Source organism: Megascapheus bottae, chromosome 19 (assembly GCF_031878675.1).
Source record: "Megascapheus bottae isolate mThoBot1 chromosome 19, mThoBot2.hap1, whole genome shotgun sequence".
Taxonomy (NCBI): Eukaryota; Metazoa; Chordata; class Mammalia; order Rodentia; family Geomyidae; genus Megascapheus; species Megascapheus bottae.
The window spans coordinates 37,503,241-37,526,706 of record NC_143527.1 but is presented as its reverse complement, the minus strand read 5'-3'; the positions used below and the strand labels follow the sequence as shown (position 1 = coordinate 37,526,706).

The 23,466-nt window shown below is 37.3% G+C and overlaps 1 protein-coding gene across 1 annotated transcript in view; it reads left to right on the top strand.

The window, feature by feature from the left end:
• The window catches only part of Greb1l (GREB1 like retinoic acid receptor coactivator), a 200,747-nt gene that overhangs the window by 92,926 nt on the left and 84,355 nt on the right, over nucleotides 1-23,466 (top strand). Inside the window, exons 3-5 of the mRNA XM_090353356.1 lie at nucleotides 11,257-11,416; nucleotides 11,635-11,832; nucleotides 21,952-22,128. Of these exons, the coding sequence (XP_090209482.1) occupies nucleotides 11,260-11,416; nucleotides 11,635-11,832; nucleotides 21,952-22,128 (532 nt within the window). The 5' untranslated portion in view covers nucleotides 11,257-11,259. The remainder of the gene's footprint in view (nucleotides 1-11,256; nucleotides 11,417-11,634; nucleotides 11,833-21,951; nucleotides 22,129-23,466) is intronic.

Below are 23,466 nucleotides of genomic sequence, written 5' to 3'. Positions count from 1 at the left end.
TACAGGATTGTGAATACATTTGAAAGGTGTTAGTCACCTGGCAAAGAGTGAAAGGGGACACTAAGAGATTTAGCAGTATCTGTGATTCTAGTTTATACATTATATATACATACAACTATAGAAAGAAACTACAAAATGTGTGGCAATAAAAATAGATAAAATTATGAAACACTGTCTTACTAAATTATAAATTAATAGTATGGTTATGATTACAGTTAATGTATTTATTAATTTGTGTGTATATGATTTTTTCAATCCTTTTTAAGTCACTACCACTCCTGCTATAGGAACATATTCATAAATGTAAGGCTTACCATACAGGATGCTCTTTATCTGTCTTCTCAAGGTTAAAGCTCCTTTCAACAACCAATTTAGAAACCTAAGTGTAGTGACTGATAGTTGCCAAGAGAAAACCTGCAGCTGTTAAGTAGCATTGAAATTGTGGCAAAACTGACAAATACAATTAGCAACGTTAATAAGATAAGAAGTTGGGAAGACAGGCAGATGACAGAGTGGGAAGATTGAAGGCACAGGAGGCAACAAACCCATGCGAGGACAGAATGTCCAAATTGCTTTGAATTTCTAGCACTTCTTCTTTCAAGCTCATCTCCTTTCAGTAGCCTCTGAATTATAGCAGAATATGTGTTTCACAAATTGTGTAATTCAGATCGATTTGTAAATCCCACAAATCATATCTGATTCAAAAGAAGCAGCAGCTGCTTGGGGGTAGCATCCAAGAAAAACAATCAGATTTTAGTGATTGTAAAGCCACATGACTTGCAGTGTTTTGAAAGTCAATTTTAAATGTGCTTCTCTGATTTACTGTCATTGCTGTGAGTGGGAATTTCTTTTTTTCTCTCCTTTCAGCCTTGTAATTCTTAGTCAACCAAGTGCATTACAAAGGGGACCCTGTTTCTAGATTCAATGGCTTACCATTACCCAAAACAAGACACACACACACACACACACACACACACACACACACACACACACACACACACGCACACACACACACACACACCCTAGAAGTCTTTAATGTGTTATTACTAATTACATTTATCTGGTTAATGTTCATGACCGAGTTCTAAATAACCTTAGGAATGTAAATGAGAATAGGTAAAGAAACCAGGTGGGTGTTAATATTGAAAATACGGTTATATTTGCCCTTCCCACTATACTTTTTAAAGTATCAACTAAAATTTAGAAACTTATTTTGGTATTTTTCATTTTTTTAAAATATACTCTTTGAGAAATTAGTTTTTGCCTTTTGAGTTTTATGCAGATTTTAATGATTATAGTTACAAATCCCCAGAAATTTATACTCTGAAATCATAAAGTGCTAAAATCTCTTTGTGACAGTCTTGATCAATGTGGTGAGCAACACTTTGTAAGCATTTCTTGTTATTTAATGTTTTCTGTTCTGGATTATTGACTATTCCCCCCTGTTGAAAAATTGGTCTCTGGTGACATGGTAGAGGTCACACATTGCCTATTATTGTTTTGGTTCTTTGATCTTACACAGGGATTGCCTCTGGTAATTATACTAGTTCCAGAGAGCTTTGACAAGATGTGTTTATTTTACAGAAGAATTTCTGGCATTTCAAAGAAGAAAGTAAAGATTTCCAGTAGTAATGTGTCATCTTTTGTTACAAAAGAAAAAAATAACATTGTAGTTCACCTTGTAATTAGGAATTTTAAAATAATTATTATGAAATTATTTGGCATATCAGAGTATTAATAGAAGATATTGCTGTCTGTAAGCATATCTCTAAATTAAATTAAATTATACAGCTGAGTTTTTATCTTGGTATCTAAAATACTTTCAGTGTCAGAATCTGTCAAAACAGATGAATTCCAAACTAAATGTACAGAACTATTAATAGAAGTTGAAACTTTTTTTTCCCTTTTTAAAAAAAAAATTATTGTTGGGGTAATGTATAGAGGGGTTACAGCTACATTTGTCAGGTAGTGGGTGCATTACTTCTTACACATTGTTACCCCTTCTCATGTTTTTGTCCCCGTTTACCTTCCCTGACTCCCTCCCGATCATCTTGTAAAACTTTTTCTTTTAATCTATTTTCATTCTCTAAAGATTTTCAGCAAAGAGGATGAATAAAAATGAAATAAAATATTTTGTTTTGAATGTATGGTTAGCACTGTGAATTTTTGGAATGTGCTTAATAGTATCTCTTCAGACTTGCTTAATAGGTAATTGGGTAAGACACTTAAAAGCTCCACCTATTCATGTTTTTACTCAGTTGTAGTTGTTTTTTGTTATTGTTTTGTTTTACCAGTCCTGGGGCTTGAGCCCTGGGCCTGAGCACTGTCCTTGGACTTTCTCAAGGCTACAGCCTCAGCATTATTCCTGGCTTTTTTTCTATGTATGTGGTTCCAAGGAATCAAACCTGAGCCTTTGTGCATGCTGGGCAAGCACTCTACCACTAGGCCAAACTCACGGCCCCTCAATTGTAGTTTTTTTGTTTGTTTGTTTGTTTGTTTTTTGTTTTTGTTTTTGTTTTTCTTTTTTTGCCAGTCCTGGGCTTGAGCTCAGGGCCTGAGCACTGTCCTTGGACTTTCTCAAGGCTAGAGCTCTACCACTTGAGCCTCAGCACCACTTCTGGCTTTTATCTATGTATGCGGTACCGAGGAATCGAACCCGGGTCTTCATGCATGCTAGGCAAACACTTTAACCACTAGGCCAAACTCCCGGCCTTCAATTGTAGTTTTAAAAACTAGATTGTCCCCAAACTCACAATTTAATGGAGCAGTTACCAACACTAAGACCAACTAATATGAATAATTAAAATGCCAATTTAAAAGAGTAAATGGGGTTTGGGTACATCTGAGTAGTAGAGCATATACTTAGCATGTACTATCAATCTCGAGCCTTACTAAGTAAATGAATAATAAATAAATGGTATAAAAGGGCAGGGGAACCCAGGTGCCGGTGGCTTCATGCCTATAGTCTCCTACTTACTCAGGAGGCTGAAATCTGAGGATCACAATTTGAAGCCAGCCTGGGCAGGGAAATCCATGATTAATCCTCTGATTAACCAGCAAAAAGCCAGAAGTGAAGCTATGGTTCAAGTGGTGGAGTGCAAGCCTTGAGTAAAAAAGCTAAGGGACAGCACTCAGGCCCTGAATTCAACCTTCAGGACCAGCATGTGTGCATGAATGCATGAGCCTGCAGGCACACATATGCACACACACACACACACACACACACAAGCATGAGAGAGAAGTATGAATGTACACTTGTTTTAATTTGGGATTACAGGTTCTATAAGAACTAAGAACTATTTTTTTTGGCTGGGTTTTTGTTTGTTTTGGTCAGTCATGGGGCCTGAATTCTGCCTGAGTGCTTTCTCTGAGTTCTTTTTGCTCAAGGTTAGTACTCTACCACTTCTGAGCCATAGATCCACTTCTGGTTTTCTGGTGGTTAATTGGCCAAAAGAGTCTCACAGACTTTGTTGCCTGGGCTGGCTTCAAACCATGCTCCTCAGATCTCAGCCTCTTGAGTAGCTAGACTTACAGGCATCAGCCACTAGCGCCTGGCTTCTATGAGAACTTTTAAGAACAATGTTTTATAGGGATTACACATTATCACTGTCATTATTAAAAAAATTAAGTTTTAGGAATTGAATGAAAGGCTCTATATATGGGCGCGCAGAGCGTGCTTGCCTAGCGTGCATGAAGCCCTGGGATTGATTTCTCAGTACCACATACATAGAAAAAGCCAGAGTGGTGCTCAAATGGTAGAGTGTTAGCCTTGAGAAAACCCAAGGACAGTGCCCAGGCCTTGAGTTCAAGCCCCAGGACTGGCAAAAATAAAAGGCTGTATATACATGCAAAGCACATGGCCTGTCACAAAACTCGCTGGTGAATAATTTAATGAATAGAGAATATGTTATCACTAATACATTAACAAATAGTTTTCTTACTCAAAGAATTGTCTTGCTGTTTGTTCTATTTATCTATTTTACAGATGAAAAAACTGAGCTTGAGAAAGGTAAAATTTATATTTCCTAGTCATTATGTATACTAGAATTCCACTGTCTAATATGATAGCCATCTAGCATATGTAGTACTTAAATTACAATGAAATAGAATTAAAATTTTAGTTTGACAGTCTTATAAGCCATTTTTCAAGGGCTTAACTGCCAAATATGCCTTCAAGCTATAGATAGATAGATAGATAGATAGATAGATAGAAGATAGATACACACACATCAGACAGTAGCTACATAGATCATTTCCTTCATCTCAGAAAATTGTATTGGGCACTATTGCTGTTGGTGCCAGAGATTATTCCATCATTTGCTCTGTAGTATGAAGTAGCAGCTTTTGAAACTTTTTACCTTGATGGCCATTTGAGGCCAGAACTGTGCCCAGGAAACTATTTAGTGCCCAAATCATTCAAGGAAAGGGTTACTTAGTACCCTTAATGTAACATAATACAGAAAAAAATTCTGTTTATCTTTTTTATACACTTACTCTATAGGCCAGACACATAATAAAAATTCTATTACTCTATAATCTTAAGTAGTCTCATAAGGCTGGGAGTTTGGCCTAGTGGTAGAGTGATTGTTTAGCATGCAGAAGACCTGGGTTCAATTCCTTGGTGCCACATACATAGAAAAAGCTGGAAGTGGGCCAGGAGTTTAGCCTAGTGGTAGAGTGCTTGCCTAGCATGCACAAAAACCCAGGTTCGATTCCTCAGTACCACATATATAGAAAAAAGCTAGAAGTGGTGCTGTGGCTCAAATGGTAGAACTCTAGCCTTGAGAAAGCCCAAGAACAGTGCTGAGGCCCTGAGTTCAAGCCCTAGGACTGGCAAAAAATAAAATAGTCTCACAAAACATGTTATTAGTAGTCATATCTCCTCTCCACTTTTTTTTTAAACAAATGAGAAGTTAATTAGTTTGCCTGATATCACAGGAGTAGTGGGACAAGTTTTCTTTTAAGATTATCTGACTCTAGAGCTCTAAGATCTTTGTAAATGCTCTATGACTAGATGATGATTATTACAATATAGAAAGCTAATGACAACATCTGTTAAAACAAAGGTAAATGAAAACTACAGGGTTATACAAAGTTTTGTCCTATGATTGGCACATAGTCAAATTCTGCATTGAAAAACACTCATCTCATGGCTCACACTTGTAATTGTAGCTACTGTGAAGGTTGAGAAAGGGATGATTGCAGTTGGAAGCCAGCCCAAGCAGAAAAACTTGCAAGACCTCTTTTTAATACGTTTCTGGGTGTGGTAATACACAATTCTCATCTTAGCTTTACAGGAGGTTGAGATTGGGAGGATTGTGGCTCAAGTCTGGCCTTAGGCAGAAAAGTCCCCCAAACTCTATCTCAGCAGAAGAATCTGGGTGTGGATGGTATGTGCCTAGTATCTCCACAGCCATGGGGAACTTAAAATAGGTATATCACAGCTCAGGCAGGTACATGGGCAGCAATTGAGACCCCTACTTCCAGAAGAACTATATAAAGAGGATGGAGGAAGATAGGGTATTTGTCTAGCATGTGTAAAGCCTTGAGTTCACATCTCGGTACCAGCAAAAAAAAAGAAAAAGAATTTTTAAAAAAATACTCATCTCTCAAAACAAATAGCTCCTTCTTTTTTTCTTTTATATTTTTGAGACAGTTTCTTCCTACGTGGCCTAGACTGGACTTGAACTCACCATTCACCAACCTGTTCTAGCCTCTTAAGTGCTAGGATTATAGGCATACACCACCATCATTTCCAGCTATTCTTTCTTTTTTTAAATGTTTCAAACAGCAACATTTTAGCAGGAAAAACATGAAGTTCTTATTTTGAAATTGAATCCTAGCTCCAACATTTGCAAACCAGTTACTTGCAGAAACCAGGTCTGTTGCCCTCCACTCCTCTCCCTCATGTGGAATCCACTTGTTCTTCTGTAATTACTCTTAATTTTTTTTTCCTTGATACTTTCTTTTTTTGTGGCAGTGGGACTTGAATTCACTCTTTCTGGGCACTCTTTCTGAACTTTTTTTTTGTCAGTCCCAGGGCTTGTACCCAGGGCCTGAACACTGTCCTTGGGCTTTCTCAAATCACAGCACCATTTGCAGCTCTTTCTATGTATGTGGCACTGAGGAATCGAACCCGGGTCTTCATTGTGCATAGTAGACAAATACTCTACCACTAGGCCAAGCTCCTGGCCCCTCTTTCTGTGCTCTACCATATTGAGCCATACCTCCACTTTCCAGTTTTTAGGTGGTGAAGTGAAGATAAGAATCTCACAGACAATTCTGCCCTGGCTGGTTTTGAATCATGATCCTCAGATCTTAGCCTCCTGGATAGCTAGGTGTACAGGTGTGCTCTCGAGGCTTTAAATTGAAGTTCCTCTAGAGATCTGGCTAGATTCACTGCATCCTTTGGCAGGAATGGTTCTTGGTGCTATGTGTGCTTCACATTGTTTCCCTGGGATTTCACAGAGTCTCACTGTCTCTCTTGTTGAGGTGTTAATCCTGACTAGTGGGTTTGAAAAGAGTCTGATATTTCCATTATTTAGTTCCCCATCAGTCTTTTACTTAATGGTTTCACTTATCATCACTCTTATGAATATTTCATTAGCAGTTGCAAAGTGGTCATTTTTTGCACTTTTATTAGCTGGAATTCTCCATTAAAACAATAATCACTCTGTCAACCAAGACTGGTTACACTGATGTATAGGACAGAAAGAACAGGATAAATGTTACTCTTTTCTTTTTTTCTTCAGTAGTACTTAGTGAATTAGGCAGTTTGTTATAGCTTTTCATTTTTTCTGAGGCACTTCTTTTTTACCTTTGAAAAGCAAAATTAATTTGTGAGATTGTTTTGGGGGGTGGGCAGTCCTGGGCTTAAGCTCAGGGCCTGAGCCCTGTCCTTGGATTTTTCTCAAGGCTAGAACTCTACCACTTGAGCCTCAGCACCACTTCTGGCTTTTTCTAAGTATGTCGTACCAAGGAATCGAACCTGGGTCTTTGTGCATGCTAGGCAAGCACTCTACCACTAGGCCAAACTCCCGGCCCCGTATTTGTGAGATTTTTATACTTTAAATACACTTCCATCAATTATATACATGTATTCTCTTTTATGGCCAGTTTATCTCATCTTTGGCTCATGAAAGTCCTTCCTGTAGACTTTGATGTTTCCTTGACATTACCTAGTTCTTGACTGTATGCTGCTTTTCCTTTCCATTTGCAAGAGAAAAGGAAAATGATAGGTCATAGCAGTAGTAGCTAACATTTATTTCCCAAGCTGATTTCTTCATGCTTTCATTCATCCTTTCTAAACTCACTAGAGATAGACCTACCTTCCCTCTTTTTCAGTCTCTTTTGTAGCAAGAGGGCAAAAACAAAAGCAGAAAGGCACCCAATCACAGTATTGTGGTATGGAAAAAGTCCATAGTAGGGTCTGGAGTTTGGACTAGTGGTAGAGTGCTTGCCTAGCATGCACAAAGACCCAGGTTCGATTACTCAGTACCACTTACATAGAAAAAAGCTGGAAGTGGTGCTGAGGTTCAAGTGGTAGAACTCTAGCCTTGAGAAAGTCCAAGGACAGTGCTCAGGTCCTGAGTTCAAGCCCAAGACTGGCAAAAAAAAAAACAGAAAAGAAAAGAAAAGAAAAGAAAGAAAGAAAGAAAGAAAGAAAGAAAGAAAGAAAGAAAGAAAGAAAGGGGTTCATAGTGTTTACTATCTTTCTTCAGTATCACAAGAGTTTATTAGTATCTCAAAGGTCTGTATAACATCATAACAAAACATTTTATGCAATTTATTCTTTAAAGTAAACATAAAAAATGCTATCATGCTGTCTCAAACCCAGTCAGCTAGGTACATACCGTAAGTTAGTATGTAATGGAACTAACAAGTGTGCTATCTTGTCAGATTTGATTTAATGACTAATTCTGAAAAGAATTTCTCCATCTTCTAAAGTTATAATAGGTTTTATGCTATCTTAAGCAGCATGTTGTCATTCAGTGGGAAGAAAGGAAGGCAGTCTAGGTGGCCAATGTCAACTATGGTGTATGATATGTAAAACATAGAATACTAAACTTCCTTTGAACTTCATCCATTTGGGGATTCTAAGCTGTCTAAAGTAGGCCTTCATAGTAAGCAGTAAAGAAGTCTGGTATCATCTCTATACTTCCTTTATCATTTCTAATGTCCAGTTATATTTTTATTTGAAATAAACAACTTCCTTTTACCCTTCCAAGCCTAAAGAGGGAATGAATACTTCCCTTTGTCTTCATCTAATGCATCTTCTATGATGCTTAAACTACATTGCCCATTTTTATGTTGCTTTAATTTTCATGTTGATTTTCATTTTTATTCAGAGCAATATTTATTTACTTTACATATACGTATATGTCTGCCCTGTTATTCGTTCAATTTTCAGAAGAGTCTGAAATTATGTGATTCTTTGTGTGGCTCAAGTGGCACTGTGAATGGAAAAAGCCAAGTGAGTACAAGGACATGAGTTCAAGGCTCAATACAGCACACACACACACAAACACACACACACACATACACGATGTGTTCTTGGAATGAAATTTGCCAGGGCTGAACCTATAGTAGAATGTAGGACTTGTCATTGTATAACTAGGTACTGAGTTCTAGCTCCATTCTTTATCATCTGACTTGTAGTAAGCAGGTTATTTAGCATCTCCATGCTTCAGGTCTTTTGTTGTGATTTCTAATCTGTGAAGTGAAGAAGATCATATCTAATTCAGAATCCTAAGAATGACCTAGGATAATTTTTATAAACTACTTAGCATACTATATACTATTGATTAATTTTAAAACTAGCCCAATAATTCTCATTTTGTTAGTATTATAACCTCTTTATGCTCATAAAAATTTTTGAGGACCCATTTAAGTTTTATATAGGTTATATGTGCTAGAAATTTAAACTAGTTGACTATAGATATTAATTTATTTGAAGTAATAATAGGTGTCAGTGACTCATGCCTTTAATCCTAGCTTCTCAGGAGGCTAAGATCTAAGGATAATGGTTCAAAGCTAGCCCCCCATGAAACTCTTATCTCCAATTAACCACCAAAAAGAACCAGAAGTGAAGCTGTGGCTCAAGTGGTAGAGCACTAGTCTTGAGCAAAAACATCAGGAAAAGTCCCAGGCCCTTAATTCAAGCTCCAGAACTGGCACAAAAAAAATAATAACATAATAATAAGGGCTGGGAGTTTGGCCTAGTGGTAGAGTGCTTGCCTGGCAGGCATGACAACTCAGGATTGATTCCTCGGTACCACATACATAGAAAAAGCTGGAAATAGTGCTGTGGCTCAAGTGGTAGCGCTCTAGCCTTGCGAAAGCCCAGGGACAGCGCTCAGGCCCTGAGTTCAAGCCCCAGGACTGGCAAAAAAATAATAATAAACAATTCACTATATATTAATATAAATAACATTTTATGGAAAACAATTACTTTTTTTTCAAAAGTGTGAGTAGAATAGTCCATCTGCTTCTGCATTCTGTAATCTTGAAGTATCAGATATCATGCAGATTCTGGAAAATTCTGCTGTATACATAGGAAAGAATAAGAGTGATGGTAGTGATGATGATGATGATGATGATGATGATGATGATGATGGTTTTCTAGTAATAGTTTGAAAATGGCTGTGACTTCAGGGGACCCTGGAAAGATCTTAGGATCCGTTGAGAATTGTTGGACATAGTAAATTAGGATTATTGCTATTTAGCATATATGAAACGTTTGTACTGCACAAATATTAGTAATGTGAGGTATAGGTCATTGTCTGAAAATACTGATAGATCAGTGTTGCTTTCCTGGTTGGAGAGCCTTGATCAGAACATTTTTTAACTGTTGAATTCTTTAGATACAGTATTATTTAAAGAGGCTTTTTGAAAAGAATTTGTACTTTTTTTTTTTTTTTTGCCAGTCCTGGGCTTGAGCTCAGGGCCTGAGCACTGTCCTTGGACTTTCTCAAGGCTAGAGCTCTACCACTTGAGCCTCAGCACCATTTCCAGCTTTTTTCTATGTATGTGGTGCCAAGGAATCGAAACCGGGTCTTCATGCATGCTAGGCAAGCACTTTAACCACTAGGGGATTTGTACTTTTTTAAAAAAAGTGATATGTGAAAGGGTATCAATGTATGGGAATTAATGCACCATCTATCTGACAAATATCATGTAACCCTTCTATTAATTACAATAAAAATATATGAAAAAAAAGTGATGTAAACACAAGGCTTGAGGCATGACTTAGTAGAGCACCTATATAGCAAGGAGTAACCCTGATTTCAAATTCTAGTAAATTAAAAAAAGAAAAAGGTATGGTATGTTGGGCAGGAGGTATAACTCAAGTGATAGAGGCCAGCCATGAACATGAAAGAAAAATAATAACTAGGCCCTAAGTTCGAGCCCTAGTATGGACACACACACACACACACACACACACACACACACACACACACAGCCATGAAACAAAAAATACAAGCTGCTTTAAGAATATATTTTGGACTGGGAGTGTTGCCTAGTGGTAAAGTGCTCACCTACCATATATGAAGCCCTGAGTTCCATTTCTCAGTACCACATACACAGAAAAGGCCGGAAATGGTGCTGTGGCTCAAAGGGGAGAGTTCTATCCTTGAGAAAGCCCAGTGATAGTGCCCAGGCCCTGAGTTCAAGCCCTAGGACTGGCAAAAAAAAAAGAATATATTTTATAAATACATACCTTAAGATATAGCTAGAAACTAAGCACTAGTGGCTCATGCTTATAATCCTAGCTACTCAGGAGGCTGAAATCTGAGCGTCACCATGAAACTTCTGTTCAATAAATTATTCCGCAAAAGCTAGAAGTGGCACTGTGGCTCAAGAGCACTGGTCTTGAGCCCAAAGGGGTTCAGGTGCAGCACCCAGGCCCTAAGTTCAAGCCCCAGGATTGGCAAAAAAAAAAAAAAAAAAAAAGATAGAGATAGCTTGATAGGTAGATATAGTTCACATGTACTGTACATGTACTTTTTTAAACCAATAATGTTATCAATTTCCCTTTATTTTTAAAGCTTTTCATTTTTTAAAATATGTTCTTCAAATTGTCTTTATATGGATATACCAAGGAGTTCCAATTCAGCATGTAAATTTATGAGGAGAAAGCATTTCGATTGGTGTCATCCCTTCTTTCATTCTTTTCCCTTAGTTATCTTCTACCAACCCCTCAAATTACCCAGGTCCACACTCACCTGTGACCCATCATTCCTCTTGTCTGTGTAGAACATGGGGAATTCATATGCTGGGCAACTGAAATCTGCTCGGTTTGAAGAAGCACTCCACAACTCCATAGAAGCCTCTCTCAGATGTAGTAGTGTGGTGCCACGGCCAATTTTTTCCCAGCTCTATTTGGACCCTGACCAGCATGCTTTCTCCTCTGCAGGTAAGTTTCTCGGTCACACACATTTCTAGACTCCTTTCAAAAACAAAAAAAGTGGTAATTCTGAGTTTCAGGAGCTCTGAAATAAATTGGGTTACTCTTAGAAAAGCTAATCTCCTTTCTGCAAATCTATTATTCAGCACTATGAAGTTTTCTTCTGATTATTTTTCCAAAAGTATAATTTTAAAGTTAAATTCTTTATTGTTTCTTTCCTTACCCAGATGTCAAACCCAAGGTAGAAGATCTGGATAAAGATTTGGTACACCGCTACACTCAAAATGGCAGTCTGGATTTTTCTAATAATCTAGCAGTTAATGACATGGAAGATGATGAAGATGATGAAGAAATGTCTGATTCCAACAGCCCTCCAATTCCCTATTCACAAAAACCTGCCCCAGAAGGATCTTGCACTACAGATGGTGGGTTTCAGCTTCATTTTCTTCTTTGCTATTTTTCCTCCCATACTGCGTCTTGGCCTGTTACTAAGCATTTTATGTAGTGCTGAAGGCTGGAAGCCAGTGCTTATTGCAAGGAATGTGCAATTATAGTCTTCATAGCATATATCTACAAGCGAGATAAATATTGCCATCCATATTATAGAGACTGAGATTCACAAGTGAAGGGATGAATCTTTTATTCAGAAGTTCTAGGCAAAAAGAAGTCTACATACAAGTTGGAGTTTTTCCAGTATTCTGTGTACTTTCTGCAAAAATGATATTCTTGCCAGATACCAGTGGCTCATGCCTGTAATGCTAGTTACTCAGGAGATCTGAGAATCAAGGTTCAAAGCCCACCCAGACATCAAAGTCCTTCAAACTCTTATCTCCAAGTAACTGCCAGAAAACGGGAAGTTGATAGTGGTAGAGTGCTAGCCTTGAGCTGAAGAGCTCAGGCATCCAGGCCCAGTTTAATCCCTATGATGCTACTCTTGGGCTAAGTCTGTGACTCAATGGAAGAATATTTGTTTAGCATGCTCAAATCTCTGAATTTCATTCCTAGCACTAAAGTAAGAATAAAATGTTACTTAGGAACCTCTTAAGTGTTCTCCCTTGCCCCTTTTGTTCAATTTATCTCCCTAAACAAAAATAGAGATTATAAATGCAATTTTTATTTATTATAGGCTTAAAAATAAATTGTTTGGAAGTCTCATTTTATTTGTCTCAATCTTGACTTCCAAGATTTTACCATACTTATAACAAGAAAATGTTCTTTTGTCTTTTCCTTTCTTTCTTTCTTTCTTTTTGTTTTCTTTTTTTGCTAGTCTTGGGGCTTGCACTCAGGACCTGAGCATCATCCTTGGGCTTTCTCGAGGCTAGTGCTCTACCACTTGAGCCTCAGGTACCATTTCTGGCTTTTTCTATGTATGTGGTATCAAGGATTTGAACCCAGGACCTCGTGCATGCTAGGCAAGCATTCTACCACTGGGCCAAACTCTCAGCCCAAGAAATGCTTTCTAACATTCATAGTATTTCATGGTTTTGATTCACAACAAACTTTATTTTCTTCACTCTCTTTTTTAAAAGATTTCATTATTATCTTTAGTTGCACAAAAGATTTGCCGTTCAACACAGGAGTTTATTGGGGGGCGGGGGGAACCTATCAGCATAATTACTACATAGGCTTTACTTTATCCAGCTTAGCCAGAGTGCACTTGTTACCCAAATTGGCATAGTCTGGGTGATGCATGTAAATCTTAAAGAGACATGGGGAGGGATAAAAACTTTCCTTCCAAAGCCAAAGGACAAATAATTTGGGATAAACTAAATATATGCATATAAAAAGAAAGATCATTTACATTGCTTTAGAGTTTCATGTTCTATTGATTTATTTTTTGCTTGAGGGATATGATAGCCAAAAAGAGGTCAAAATCTACAAAACCTAAATAGTCCTCTGGCCTCTGCCTCATTCCTTTCAGTAGATAATATTGCTGCTCTTTCAATAAGACTGACCTCCACTTTGCTTCCAACTTGTGATTGCTTCCTTTTGCCTACAATAAATATACTCTATCAAATCATACATTATTGTAATACTAACCTTTAAAACTGGAATGGTGTGGGAGGTGATCATACTATGTTTCTGCTTGCTTGCTTTATGGCCATTGGTATGCCTTCTATTCAATTGAGTAGTCAACTCCTATTTGCCAAATAACAAAAGACAAGTTGAAAATAGCACTTTAAAATATTGCTGAATTCTCATTGAAAAACTCACTCTATTGCATGAATTAAATAGAATTGAAATAAAAGCTTTAGAGAATAATTTTGAAATGACCAAATTTTACACCAAAAAAATAGGCAAGAGGTTTTCTTACCTCTCTGCGCTCAGTATGCTTTTAATTTGCCTGAAAGGTATCCTGTGATATTGTTAATTACAACAAGGTATAAAAAGGTGTTTTGTACCCACCAAAATGTAAAATCTGTGATTTAAAGATAGCAAGCATTTCTCAACGTTTAAAACATGAGACCCTGAGAAATATTTGGTTAGGGTAGTAATTATTTTAAAGATAAAGGAAGTGCATTGTTTCTAAGAACAAAGAGCTGTCCACCCAAGTAGGAGATTGAAATTTCAAGATAATTTAAAAACACTAGTTAAATCCTTTACTTAGATTGCTGCATCAACTACTTTGCATTCTATAATTAGTTTTGTTCATTTTTCCCCCTTTTAAATCACCTGGAAATGATATTTGAAATAAAAAGTAGCTTATACACTTCCAGGTTATAATCTGCATAGTTCTTTCATTGTGGTTGGTTCTATATCCTAAAAATGTCTTAGTAGTAGCAAAAGGGAGAACAGGTCTGAAGTGGCATTGAAGAAGGGCCATATAATGATTGCCCAGATTTCTTTAGGCAAACCACCTTCCCTTCCTGGGAAATCTTTTATTTACCTAGGGCTTAAAGAAAGGTAATGCTATTTTTAGAGGCAATTTAGATAAGCAGATACTTAACACCTGTAGGGGTTACCATTCTGATGTAAATTTTAGTTAATTTCTTATGCAAATTATTGCAATAGTTTAGGTCCCTATCCTGCTGGGAAGCCCTTGATTGTCTGAGGGGGTGATTTAATTACTTTAGTTTGTGTTTACAGCTGTTTCTGTAAACTTTTCCCTCCTTTTATTTATTCAGTTACCTTCAAGTTGGAGATAATTGAGGAATGTAAATCTGTCTCTGTGAAGTGAAAACCTTGGCTTTTTTCTTAAGAAAAATGCAGATGAAGTTTATAACAAAGAGCCCTCCTCTATCCCATCCCCCTTATCCCTTTTAATTAAAACCATTTGCTATGGTTAAGGCCATATTTCAGTATTACTGCCAGAAAATGACATTATTTCGGAGACATGTTTCTAAAATAAGTTATCTGTATACACATCTAAACAGTTTACCTTTCCCTGAGTATTGTAAAGAACAGTCTTACACACTTCCTGAAGCATGATCTTCTAGTAGTTTCCATAGAAATAATCACCTCAGCTTTCCACAGTTATTTTAGATATAATTTAGAATTGCCCTGCAGAGGAGTAACAAAGGTTTTCTTTTTTAATTTAGTTTGAGGCCTCAATAATTTCATGTATTTATAATCATGGGAATATAGAATTGCTAATGTGATATTGAAATATCACATTTTATGGGTCTTGTACCTACCGACATGTCTTTACAGAGATAGCTTATTTTCAGTTTAAAAAAAAAAAAAGACAGGGGGGCTGGGAGTTTGGCCTAGTGGTTAAAGTGCTTGCCTAGCATGCATGAAGACCCGGGTTCAATTCCTTGGTACCACATACATAGAAAAAAGCCAGAAGTGGTGCTGAGGCTCAAGTGGTAGAGTTCTAGCCTTGAGAAAGTCCAAGGACAGTGCTCAGGCCCTGAGCTCAAGCCCAGGACTGGCAAAAAAAAAAAAAAAAAAAAAGACAGGGATGGGGCCAGGAGTTTGGCCTAGTGGTTAAAGTGCTTGCCTAGCATGCACGAAGACCCGGGTTCGATTCCTCGGTACCACATATATAGAAAAAGCCAGAAGTGGTGCTGAGGCTTAAGTGGTAGAGCTCTAGCCTTGAGAAAGTCCAAGGACAGTGCTCAGGCCCTGAGCTCAAGCCCAGGACTGGCAAAAGAAAAAAAAAAAAAAAAGACAGGGAGGGGGTAGGGAGAGGTAAATGGGGGCAAAAACATGAGAATGGGTATCAGTGTGTGAGAAGTAATGCATCTACTATCTAGCAAATGTAACTGTAACCCCTATACATTACAATTAAAAAAAAAAACATAAATAAGCTAAGCTCTGGTGGTTCATACCTGTAATCCTGCCTGCTCAGGAGGCTGAGATCTGAGGATCACGCAATTAATTCAAAGCCAGCCAGGGCACAAAAGACTGTGAGACTCTGATCTCCAATGAACAACCAGAAAACCGGAAGTAGTACTGTGGCTCATAGTGTTAGAGCACTACCATTGAACCAAAGAGCTCCAAAATAGGGTCCAGGCCCAGAGTTCAAGCCCCACGACTGACCAAAAAAAAAAAAGATTGCTTTTAGCACAATGCTAAGTCTTGGAGACTTCTGATTATATATGTGTCATTAGCTGAGCTGAGTTGTGATAACAAGAGCTTTGGGGAAATTCAGTAAATAGATTCCTACATTAAAACACCAAACCTGTGTTAACTAAATCTTGGAATAACCACAAACTGAATTTTAAAAACTTTTCCTGGATTTGTAACTATTTTTGTCCTTGAATTGATTTCTTCTATATATAGCCTTTGTCTTCTCTTCTCTCTTATACTCTTTCTTCTTAATTTAGAAGTGTTGCTTATGTTGACAAGTAATAGAAGGGAAAAAGATAAAATAGGACTATTTTATTTATACAGCTGACTTCAAGCTTTCAAGAAGAGTTTCAGGCATTCAGACTCTTCCTGTTGATTCCTGCACCTCTTGTATAAACTTCATTGTTGTAAGATTGATTTTTTTATATATAAAATAAGGAAATTTTCTCTTTTCATTGTCTTGAGCACCTACTGCAATAAGTTTTAAGAGGAGGCTAGAAAACATGCATTTCATAAAATACAGTTGAACTTTTATTACTTTTGACCTCTAGATGTCCTTGTATATAGTGTATGGAAAACCTCAAACCCTGAAATGGTAAAAACAAAACAAAACAAACAAACAAACAAAAAAAATATTTGTTTCTCTTAATTTAACCTCAAACCCTGAAATGGTAGAAAAAAAAAAAACTATTTGTTTCTCTTCATTTAACTATTTGTTTCTCTTCATTCAAGTACATTTAAGTGTACTTTTCATTTTGCCATTGAAATAACTCTGAAATAATCTTTTGTCCCTTAAAAATTTTGTTTTTGCAAAAAAATTATTATTGGGATAATGTATAGAGAGGTGACAATTACATTCATCAGGTGCATTACTTCTGGAACATTGATCCCCCTTCTCATATTTTTGTCCCTGTTTTCCTCCCCCCACCCCCTCCCAATCATCTTGTTTTCCCCCCTTCCCTTCCCTATTTCAAATAAACACATATACAATATAGCAGGTAACAGAAATTTTGCTTTCTTTGGGCAGGCATGGTTCACATTGTGTCTTTTGTTTTACTATTTCCTTAGCTAGGTAAGTCCAAACCAAAATTATGCCTTCCCCTTTTCATCTCTCTGTTGCTGCAATGTGTTGCTTGAAAAATCTCATCAGAAACATATAGGCATGGTCTATCTCGGTGGCTTTCAAAATCTTGACAGGTTTCTCTGGCTGGCCTTGAACTCCTGGGTTCAATTAATCTTCCTGCCTCTCCCTCCCAGGTAGCTGAGAGTGCTCCTAAATAACATCCTGAATTTTTTTTTTGCCAGTCCTGGGCTTGAGCTCAGGGCCTGAGCACTGTCCTTGGACTTTCTCAAGGCTAGAGCTCTACCACTTGAGCCTCAGCACCACTTCCGGCTTTTTTCTATGCATGTGGTACCAAGCAATCGAACCTAGGTCTTCATGCATGCTAGGCAAGCACTTTAACCACTAGGCCAAACTCCCGGCCCAACATCCTGAATTTTGAGAATTATTAGTTAGCAAGTATGAGATAGGTAGAGATGCTGAACTAATTGATGATTGGCACGTGCCAGTGTATTAAGCACCCACAGAAAGCAGCCTGAAAGGGGCTTGAAAAGTAGTTAGGTGGTTGATTCAGGATGTCTTTTTCCCTTGAATGAGCATCTCTCACTGGCAGCTGAGACCTGGCTCAGGTCCCACTGTTTCTGGTTTCTGGGTATTTGACCTTGGGGCATTTTCTTAACCTTTCTAGGCCCTTTTCTCATTTACATATAAAAGAGGTTAGATTAAGTTGATGTTCCCCAATCTTTGACTCATAAATCTCTTTTAGAAGTGTAGAAACTTTTGAACTCCTCAGGGAATTTTAAAACTAATTCTGTTTTATTACTGCATGGTCTGTGATAAAGACTTGGTTTTGAGTAGAAAGTATTTCCTTAAGATGAGCACAGTAATATATATTTTTGAGATTTCCTGCTACATCCATCAGAAAAACTTGTCTAAGGTTCAATAATTGCTGTTTTTGTCTGAATGAGTAAGAAAAGAAATGTTTTATTGAAAAATTCAAAATAAAATACTTTGCTTTAAGGGAGCCAAATGTACTTTCCAGCATTTATAAAAGTCAAGGGTTTGAAGATGTAGTTTAGCATGCACAAGGGCCTGGCAATCTAGTGCTACAAAATAATAATAATAACAATAATCGTGGAATAAATAAAAATAAGTCAAAACTTACCTTTGTAGTGCTGGGGATTGAAACCAGGGCCTTGTGGTGCTGACTTTTACCCCCAGACTCCCAAATCTACTCTTAATTGTAAAGTTTTGGAATTTCTGCATTTTAGGATTTAAAAGAGAGTTTACTCCTTTTTTTTTTTTTTTTTTTTTTTTTTTTTTTTTTTTTGCCAGTCCTGGGCTTGAGCTCAGGGCCTGAGCACTGTCCTTGGACTTTCTCAAGGCTAGAGCTCTATCACTTGAGCCTCAGCACCACTTCCAGCTTTTTTCTATGTATGTGGTACCAAGGAGTCGAACCTGGGTCTTCATGCATGCTAGGCAAGCTCTTTAACCACTAGGCCAAACTCCCGGCCCCAAAAGAGAGTTTACTCTTATAATTTCTGTGTGTTGTATGTTTTGAGAAAGTTTTAGACAGCTGCCTGCAGAACACTTTTATTGTACTACATAGTGTTTTACTCATTGTATCTAAAAAGTCAAGATCACTAATTTTTTAATCTTTGTTATGTTAGTTTTTTTGGTGTCTAAGAAACTCACTCTTGAGTGAGTATAGAAAATTAATTTAATTTCCATATCTAGCCACAAGCATGTTTAGGTGTATTTGTAGAATTACTTTCTGTGTTTGTCAGTTCAGTGTTCCCCTGACCTTCCTATCTTTAACCAGTATACCCCATTATAAATTAAACACTATGTCAATATACATATATAACTGGAAATCAGAACAATTTGAAATTATGTTATAATCAAACCATACAATGATATGAAATTTGTCGGAAAGAGTTATGAGGCCAGGAGTGTGGCCCAATTGTAGAATGCTTGCTTATCATGCACGAAGCCCTGGGTTCGATTCTTTGGAAACATGTACACAGAAAAAGCCAGAAGTGGTGCAGTGACTCAAGTGGTAGACAGTAGCCTTGAGAAAGCTTAAGGACAGTGCCCAGGCACTGAGTTCAAACCACAAGACTAGCAAAAAAAAAATGAGGGCCAGGAGTGTGGCCTAGTGGTAGAGTGCTTGCTGAGCATTCACAAAGCCCTGGGTTCAAATCCTCAGCACATAGAAAAAAGCCGGAAATGGTGCTGTGGCTCAGGTGGTAGGTTGCTAACCTTGAGAAAACCCAAGGACAGTGCCAAGGCCTGCATTCAAGCCCCAGGATCAGAAAAAGAAATTTTTTTTTTTAAATGACTTACAAGCTTGCTCAGCTGGTTTCCACAAACCCTACCCATGTAGGCGGATGAAAGGTGCTTACCATGTCCTGCTTTAAAAGTGGAGTGCAAGAATAATCCATTCATTCTAAGAAATGGATGATGATATCTACTTAAGTTTCACTTATAATTTCCATTTCTCTTTGAGCACCTTACTGAGTCCCTGGAATTTGTGATAAGTACTTGTTGAGAAATGATAATCACAAGGTTCCATGTAACTGTAACACTGTAAAAAGCTTGTCATAAATTGTAAAGTGGTACAGGCTTATGATTTCCATCTAGCTACTCTTTCTTAGTCAGAGTGGCTAAGTTGTATAAAGGTTGGATACAACTTTTTACTGACAAAGCACCCTGTTTTCCTTTCATTGTCAACCATAGACTTTTCACTGTCCCTATACCTATTGGAAAGATTATTTTATTTTTCACCTTTTGTAGTAAGTCATACTTTTAATTAAGGTTCTAGGGAAATGAGTTTTTAGGTTTACTGTCTGTATACAAATTAGAATTTACTAGAACTCTTTTGGGTACTTTAAAATACCTCCTAGATTTACTACTTTAGAATTTGATTAAAAAGTTTGTGTTTTCCCAGTGATTGTAAATAGAGATTCCCTCCTTGAACACTTGTTTGTTAAACTTGTCATTTAAAATATGATGTAAAAATCAACATTAATAAATTCTTAAAAAAAATTTGTGTTTGCTGGGAGCAGTGTTTCACACCTGTAATCCTAGCTACTCAGGATGCTGAGATCTGAGGATCTTGGTTCAAAGCCAGCTTACATAAGAAAATCTGTGAGATTCTTATCTCTAGCTAACTACTAACCCCAGTACTAACAAAAAAAGAAAGAGGAAGAAGGAAGGAAGGAAGGAAGGAAGGAAGGAAGGAGGGAAGGAAGGAAGGAAGGAAGGAAGGAAGGAGAGAGAGAGGGAAGGACGGAAGGAAGGGAGTGATTGGTGGGACAGGGGGAAGGAAGGAAGAAAGAGAGAGAGAGAACCAAAGAAAGAAAGTGTTCATTCCTGAGAATTTTACCACTGAATTATAATTGTGCTAAGCTTTTCTTTTGTCAATATGAACAGTATGCTTTTGTCTGTTCATATGTGGCAAAATTCCCATGTTTCATGTAATTTAATATTACTGGACTCACATAACTTGGGGCAAGTTTTCTAATCTTTATAGAGATGCAGTTTTTTCAGCTATGAAAAGAATTATATGATACCTAGAACTTTTGAGAAAAATAAGATAATCTATCCAGTGTTCAAACTGGACCTGACTAATGGTAAGTACTTGACAAATTTTATTTGCCATCAGTGTCATTATCATCATCAATTCCCTGCACCTTAACTTGTGAACACTATGTACTAAGGGGAGTACAAGAAATGGAAATTTTTCAGAGGTTTCCATGCATCCCCAAACTGTAAACTGAATAAGGAATATGGCTAACATTTATAAATTGCTTACTTTTAAATAAATATAAATTACATTCTGAATAATAAAAGGTAGATTTGGTTTGAATGGTAAAAGAATTCGTAGTAACTTGGACATATTTTTTTCTTATGTCATAGCCTCTAGTGAAAGTTGAATTGAGGGCCGGGAGTTTGGCCTAGTGGTTAAAGTGCTTACCTAGCATGCATGAAGACCCGGGTTTGATTCCTTGGTACCACATACATAGAAAAAAGCCGGAAGTGGTGCTGAGGCTCAAGTGGTAGAGCTCTATCCTTGAGAAAGTCCAAGGACGGTGCTCAGGCCCTGAGCTCAAGCCCAGGACTGGCAAAAAATAAAATAAAAATAAAATAAAATTAAAAAAAAGAAAGTTGAATTGATTTTTGTTCATGTTAAAGAAGATCTACAAGCTTAAAATGGTGGCACTCTGTTATCTTTATTGTTAGAGGAGTTGTTATGTTGGCTCTTTTCAATTCCATCACTTTTTTTAAGGTTTGAAGACCAAGATCATATGGTATATTTTTATGTGCCACAATTTCACCCAATGGTTTGGTGCAGTTTTCTTTTCTTTCCTTATGTGCTAACTGATTGCTTTCTATTGTTCATTAACATCTGATGAAAATAATATATGATGTAATCCAACATGGTTCTTCCCTACTCTATTTTGGGTGGTGATGATAGTGCAATCCCCAGCTTTGTATATGGCATATCCTATAAACATTTTTCATCCTTTCACAGCTCCCCAAAATAGCATTTATCATATACACAATCAGTCTCTTGTTGAAAGTAAGAGAGCCCTATTGAAACTGGGTTAAGTAAAAATGAAGGTGAGTTGAATTAAGTGAATAAACTAAAAGAAAAAAACCTCTGTACACACAAAAATTATTTTAAAAAAAACTTCCAAGTTTATACTTACAACATTTTCAAAGTTTGTTGTCTATTTGCTATTGACTACCTTGTTGTGGCTGAACTAGATAGAAATATCTCCTTTTAGTACCTTTTCAGCGCTATTCAGAAGGGCACATAGGATAGTTCTGTCTTCTGTTTGGACTATCCAGGCTTTCATTTTAGTCATAGATAGTGATTCCTGTCTATTACTGTCCTCATAGGGGGGATAAGAAGACATAGCCTCCCCAAATGTTTTACTATGTCCTTTTTACTGCTGTTTAGGTTTTTGTCAAGCAGGAAAGGATTTGCGTTTGGTATCACTCTGTATGGAACAAATCGACATCCCAGCAGGATTCCTCCTGGTAGGAGCCAAATCTCCCAATCTTCCTGAGCATATCCTAGTTTGTGCTGTAGACAAGCGATTTCTACCAGATGACAATGGGAAAAATGCACTTTTAGGTGAGTATTTCATGCTTATAAAATTTTTTTTTCTAGGGCTGGGGATGTAGATTACTGGTAGAGTGCTTACCTAGCTTGCATGAAGCCCTGGGTTTGATCATCAGTACCACATACACAGAAAAGGCCAGATGTGGTGCTGTGTCTCAAGTGGTAGAATGCTAGCCTTGGGAAAAAGAAGCTCAGAGACAGTACCCAAGGCCCTGAGTTAAAGCTGCAGGACTGGCACAAAAAAAAAAAATTTCCAGCAGATGTTGTTAAAATACAAGCTTATTTAAAATTACCATAGGTTTAAAAAATACAGCCAGGCATAGTAGTTCATACTTGTCAGTAATCCTAACATTGGGGAAGATAAGACTACAGGATTATGAATTCAAGCCTAGCCTGAACCACACAGTAAGATTCTAGTCTCAAGTAAAATAAAATGGTATATCATATTATTTATTATGTCATATATTACATATATAATTTTATGTATTTACATATAACATACATATATGAAATTCATGTATACCAGAAGTACTTGGGGTTTACATAGTTTAGATCAATAACCTCCTTTAATAACATAAAAAGTTTCCTTTAATAACAAAAAAAGTTATTTTCACTGGTTATTTTCAAAATATTTGCCTTCATTAAGAGACAGTTTTGACCAAATGTTAAACCGCATACAATTTGTCAAAAAATCATCTTCTGGTGCTAAGAGGGTAGGTCAGTAGTACAGCATTACTTACCAAGAAGGCACAATGCCCTGAGTTTAATCCCAGCTCAAAACATAAAGTTCTCTATCATTTGAGCTATACTTCCCAGTTCTTTTTGTTTGTAGTTATTTTTCAGATAGTACTGGCTTTGTACCTGGATTCTCTTACTTATGCCACCTGAGTAGCTAGAGTTAAGATACGCACTATATGGGCCGGGAGTTTGCCTAGTGGTTAAAGTGCTTGCCTAGCATGCATGAAGACCCGGGTTCGATTCCTTGGTACCACATACATAAAAAAAAGCCGGAAGTGATGCTGAGGCTCAAGTGGTAGAGCTCTAGCCTTGAGAAAGTCCAAGGACAGTGCTCAGGCCCTGAGCTCAAGCCCAGGACTGGCAAAAAAAAAAAAAAGATACGCACTATACCCAGCTTGTTTGTTGACATGGGGCCTTGCTAACTTTCACCTGAGCTGGTCTTGAACTCCTGTCCTCCAGATCTCAGTCTGCCAAGTAAGAGGGATTGCAGGTGTGAACCACTGTACTCAGCCCATCAATCAATACCTTAAGTCAGAAGGTTATTGTGTACATGCTTTTAAAAGGTTTCTTAAATTATGTTCTAGAGCCCTCTCATAGTTCTGGTTCATAGGA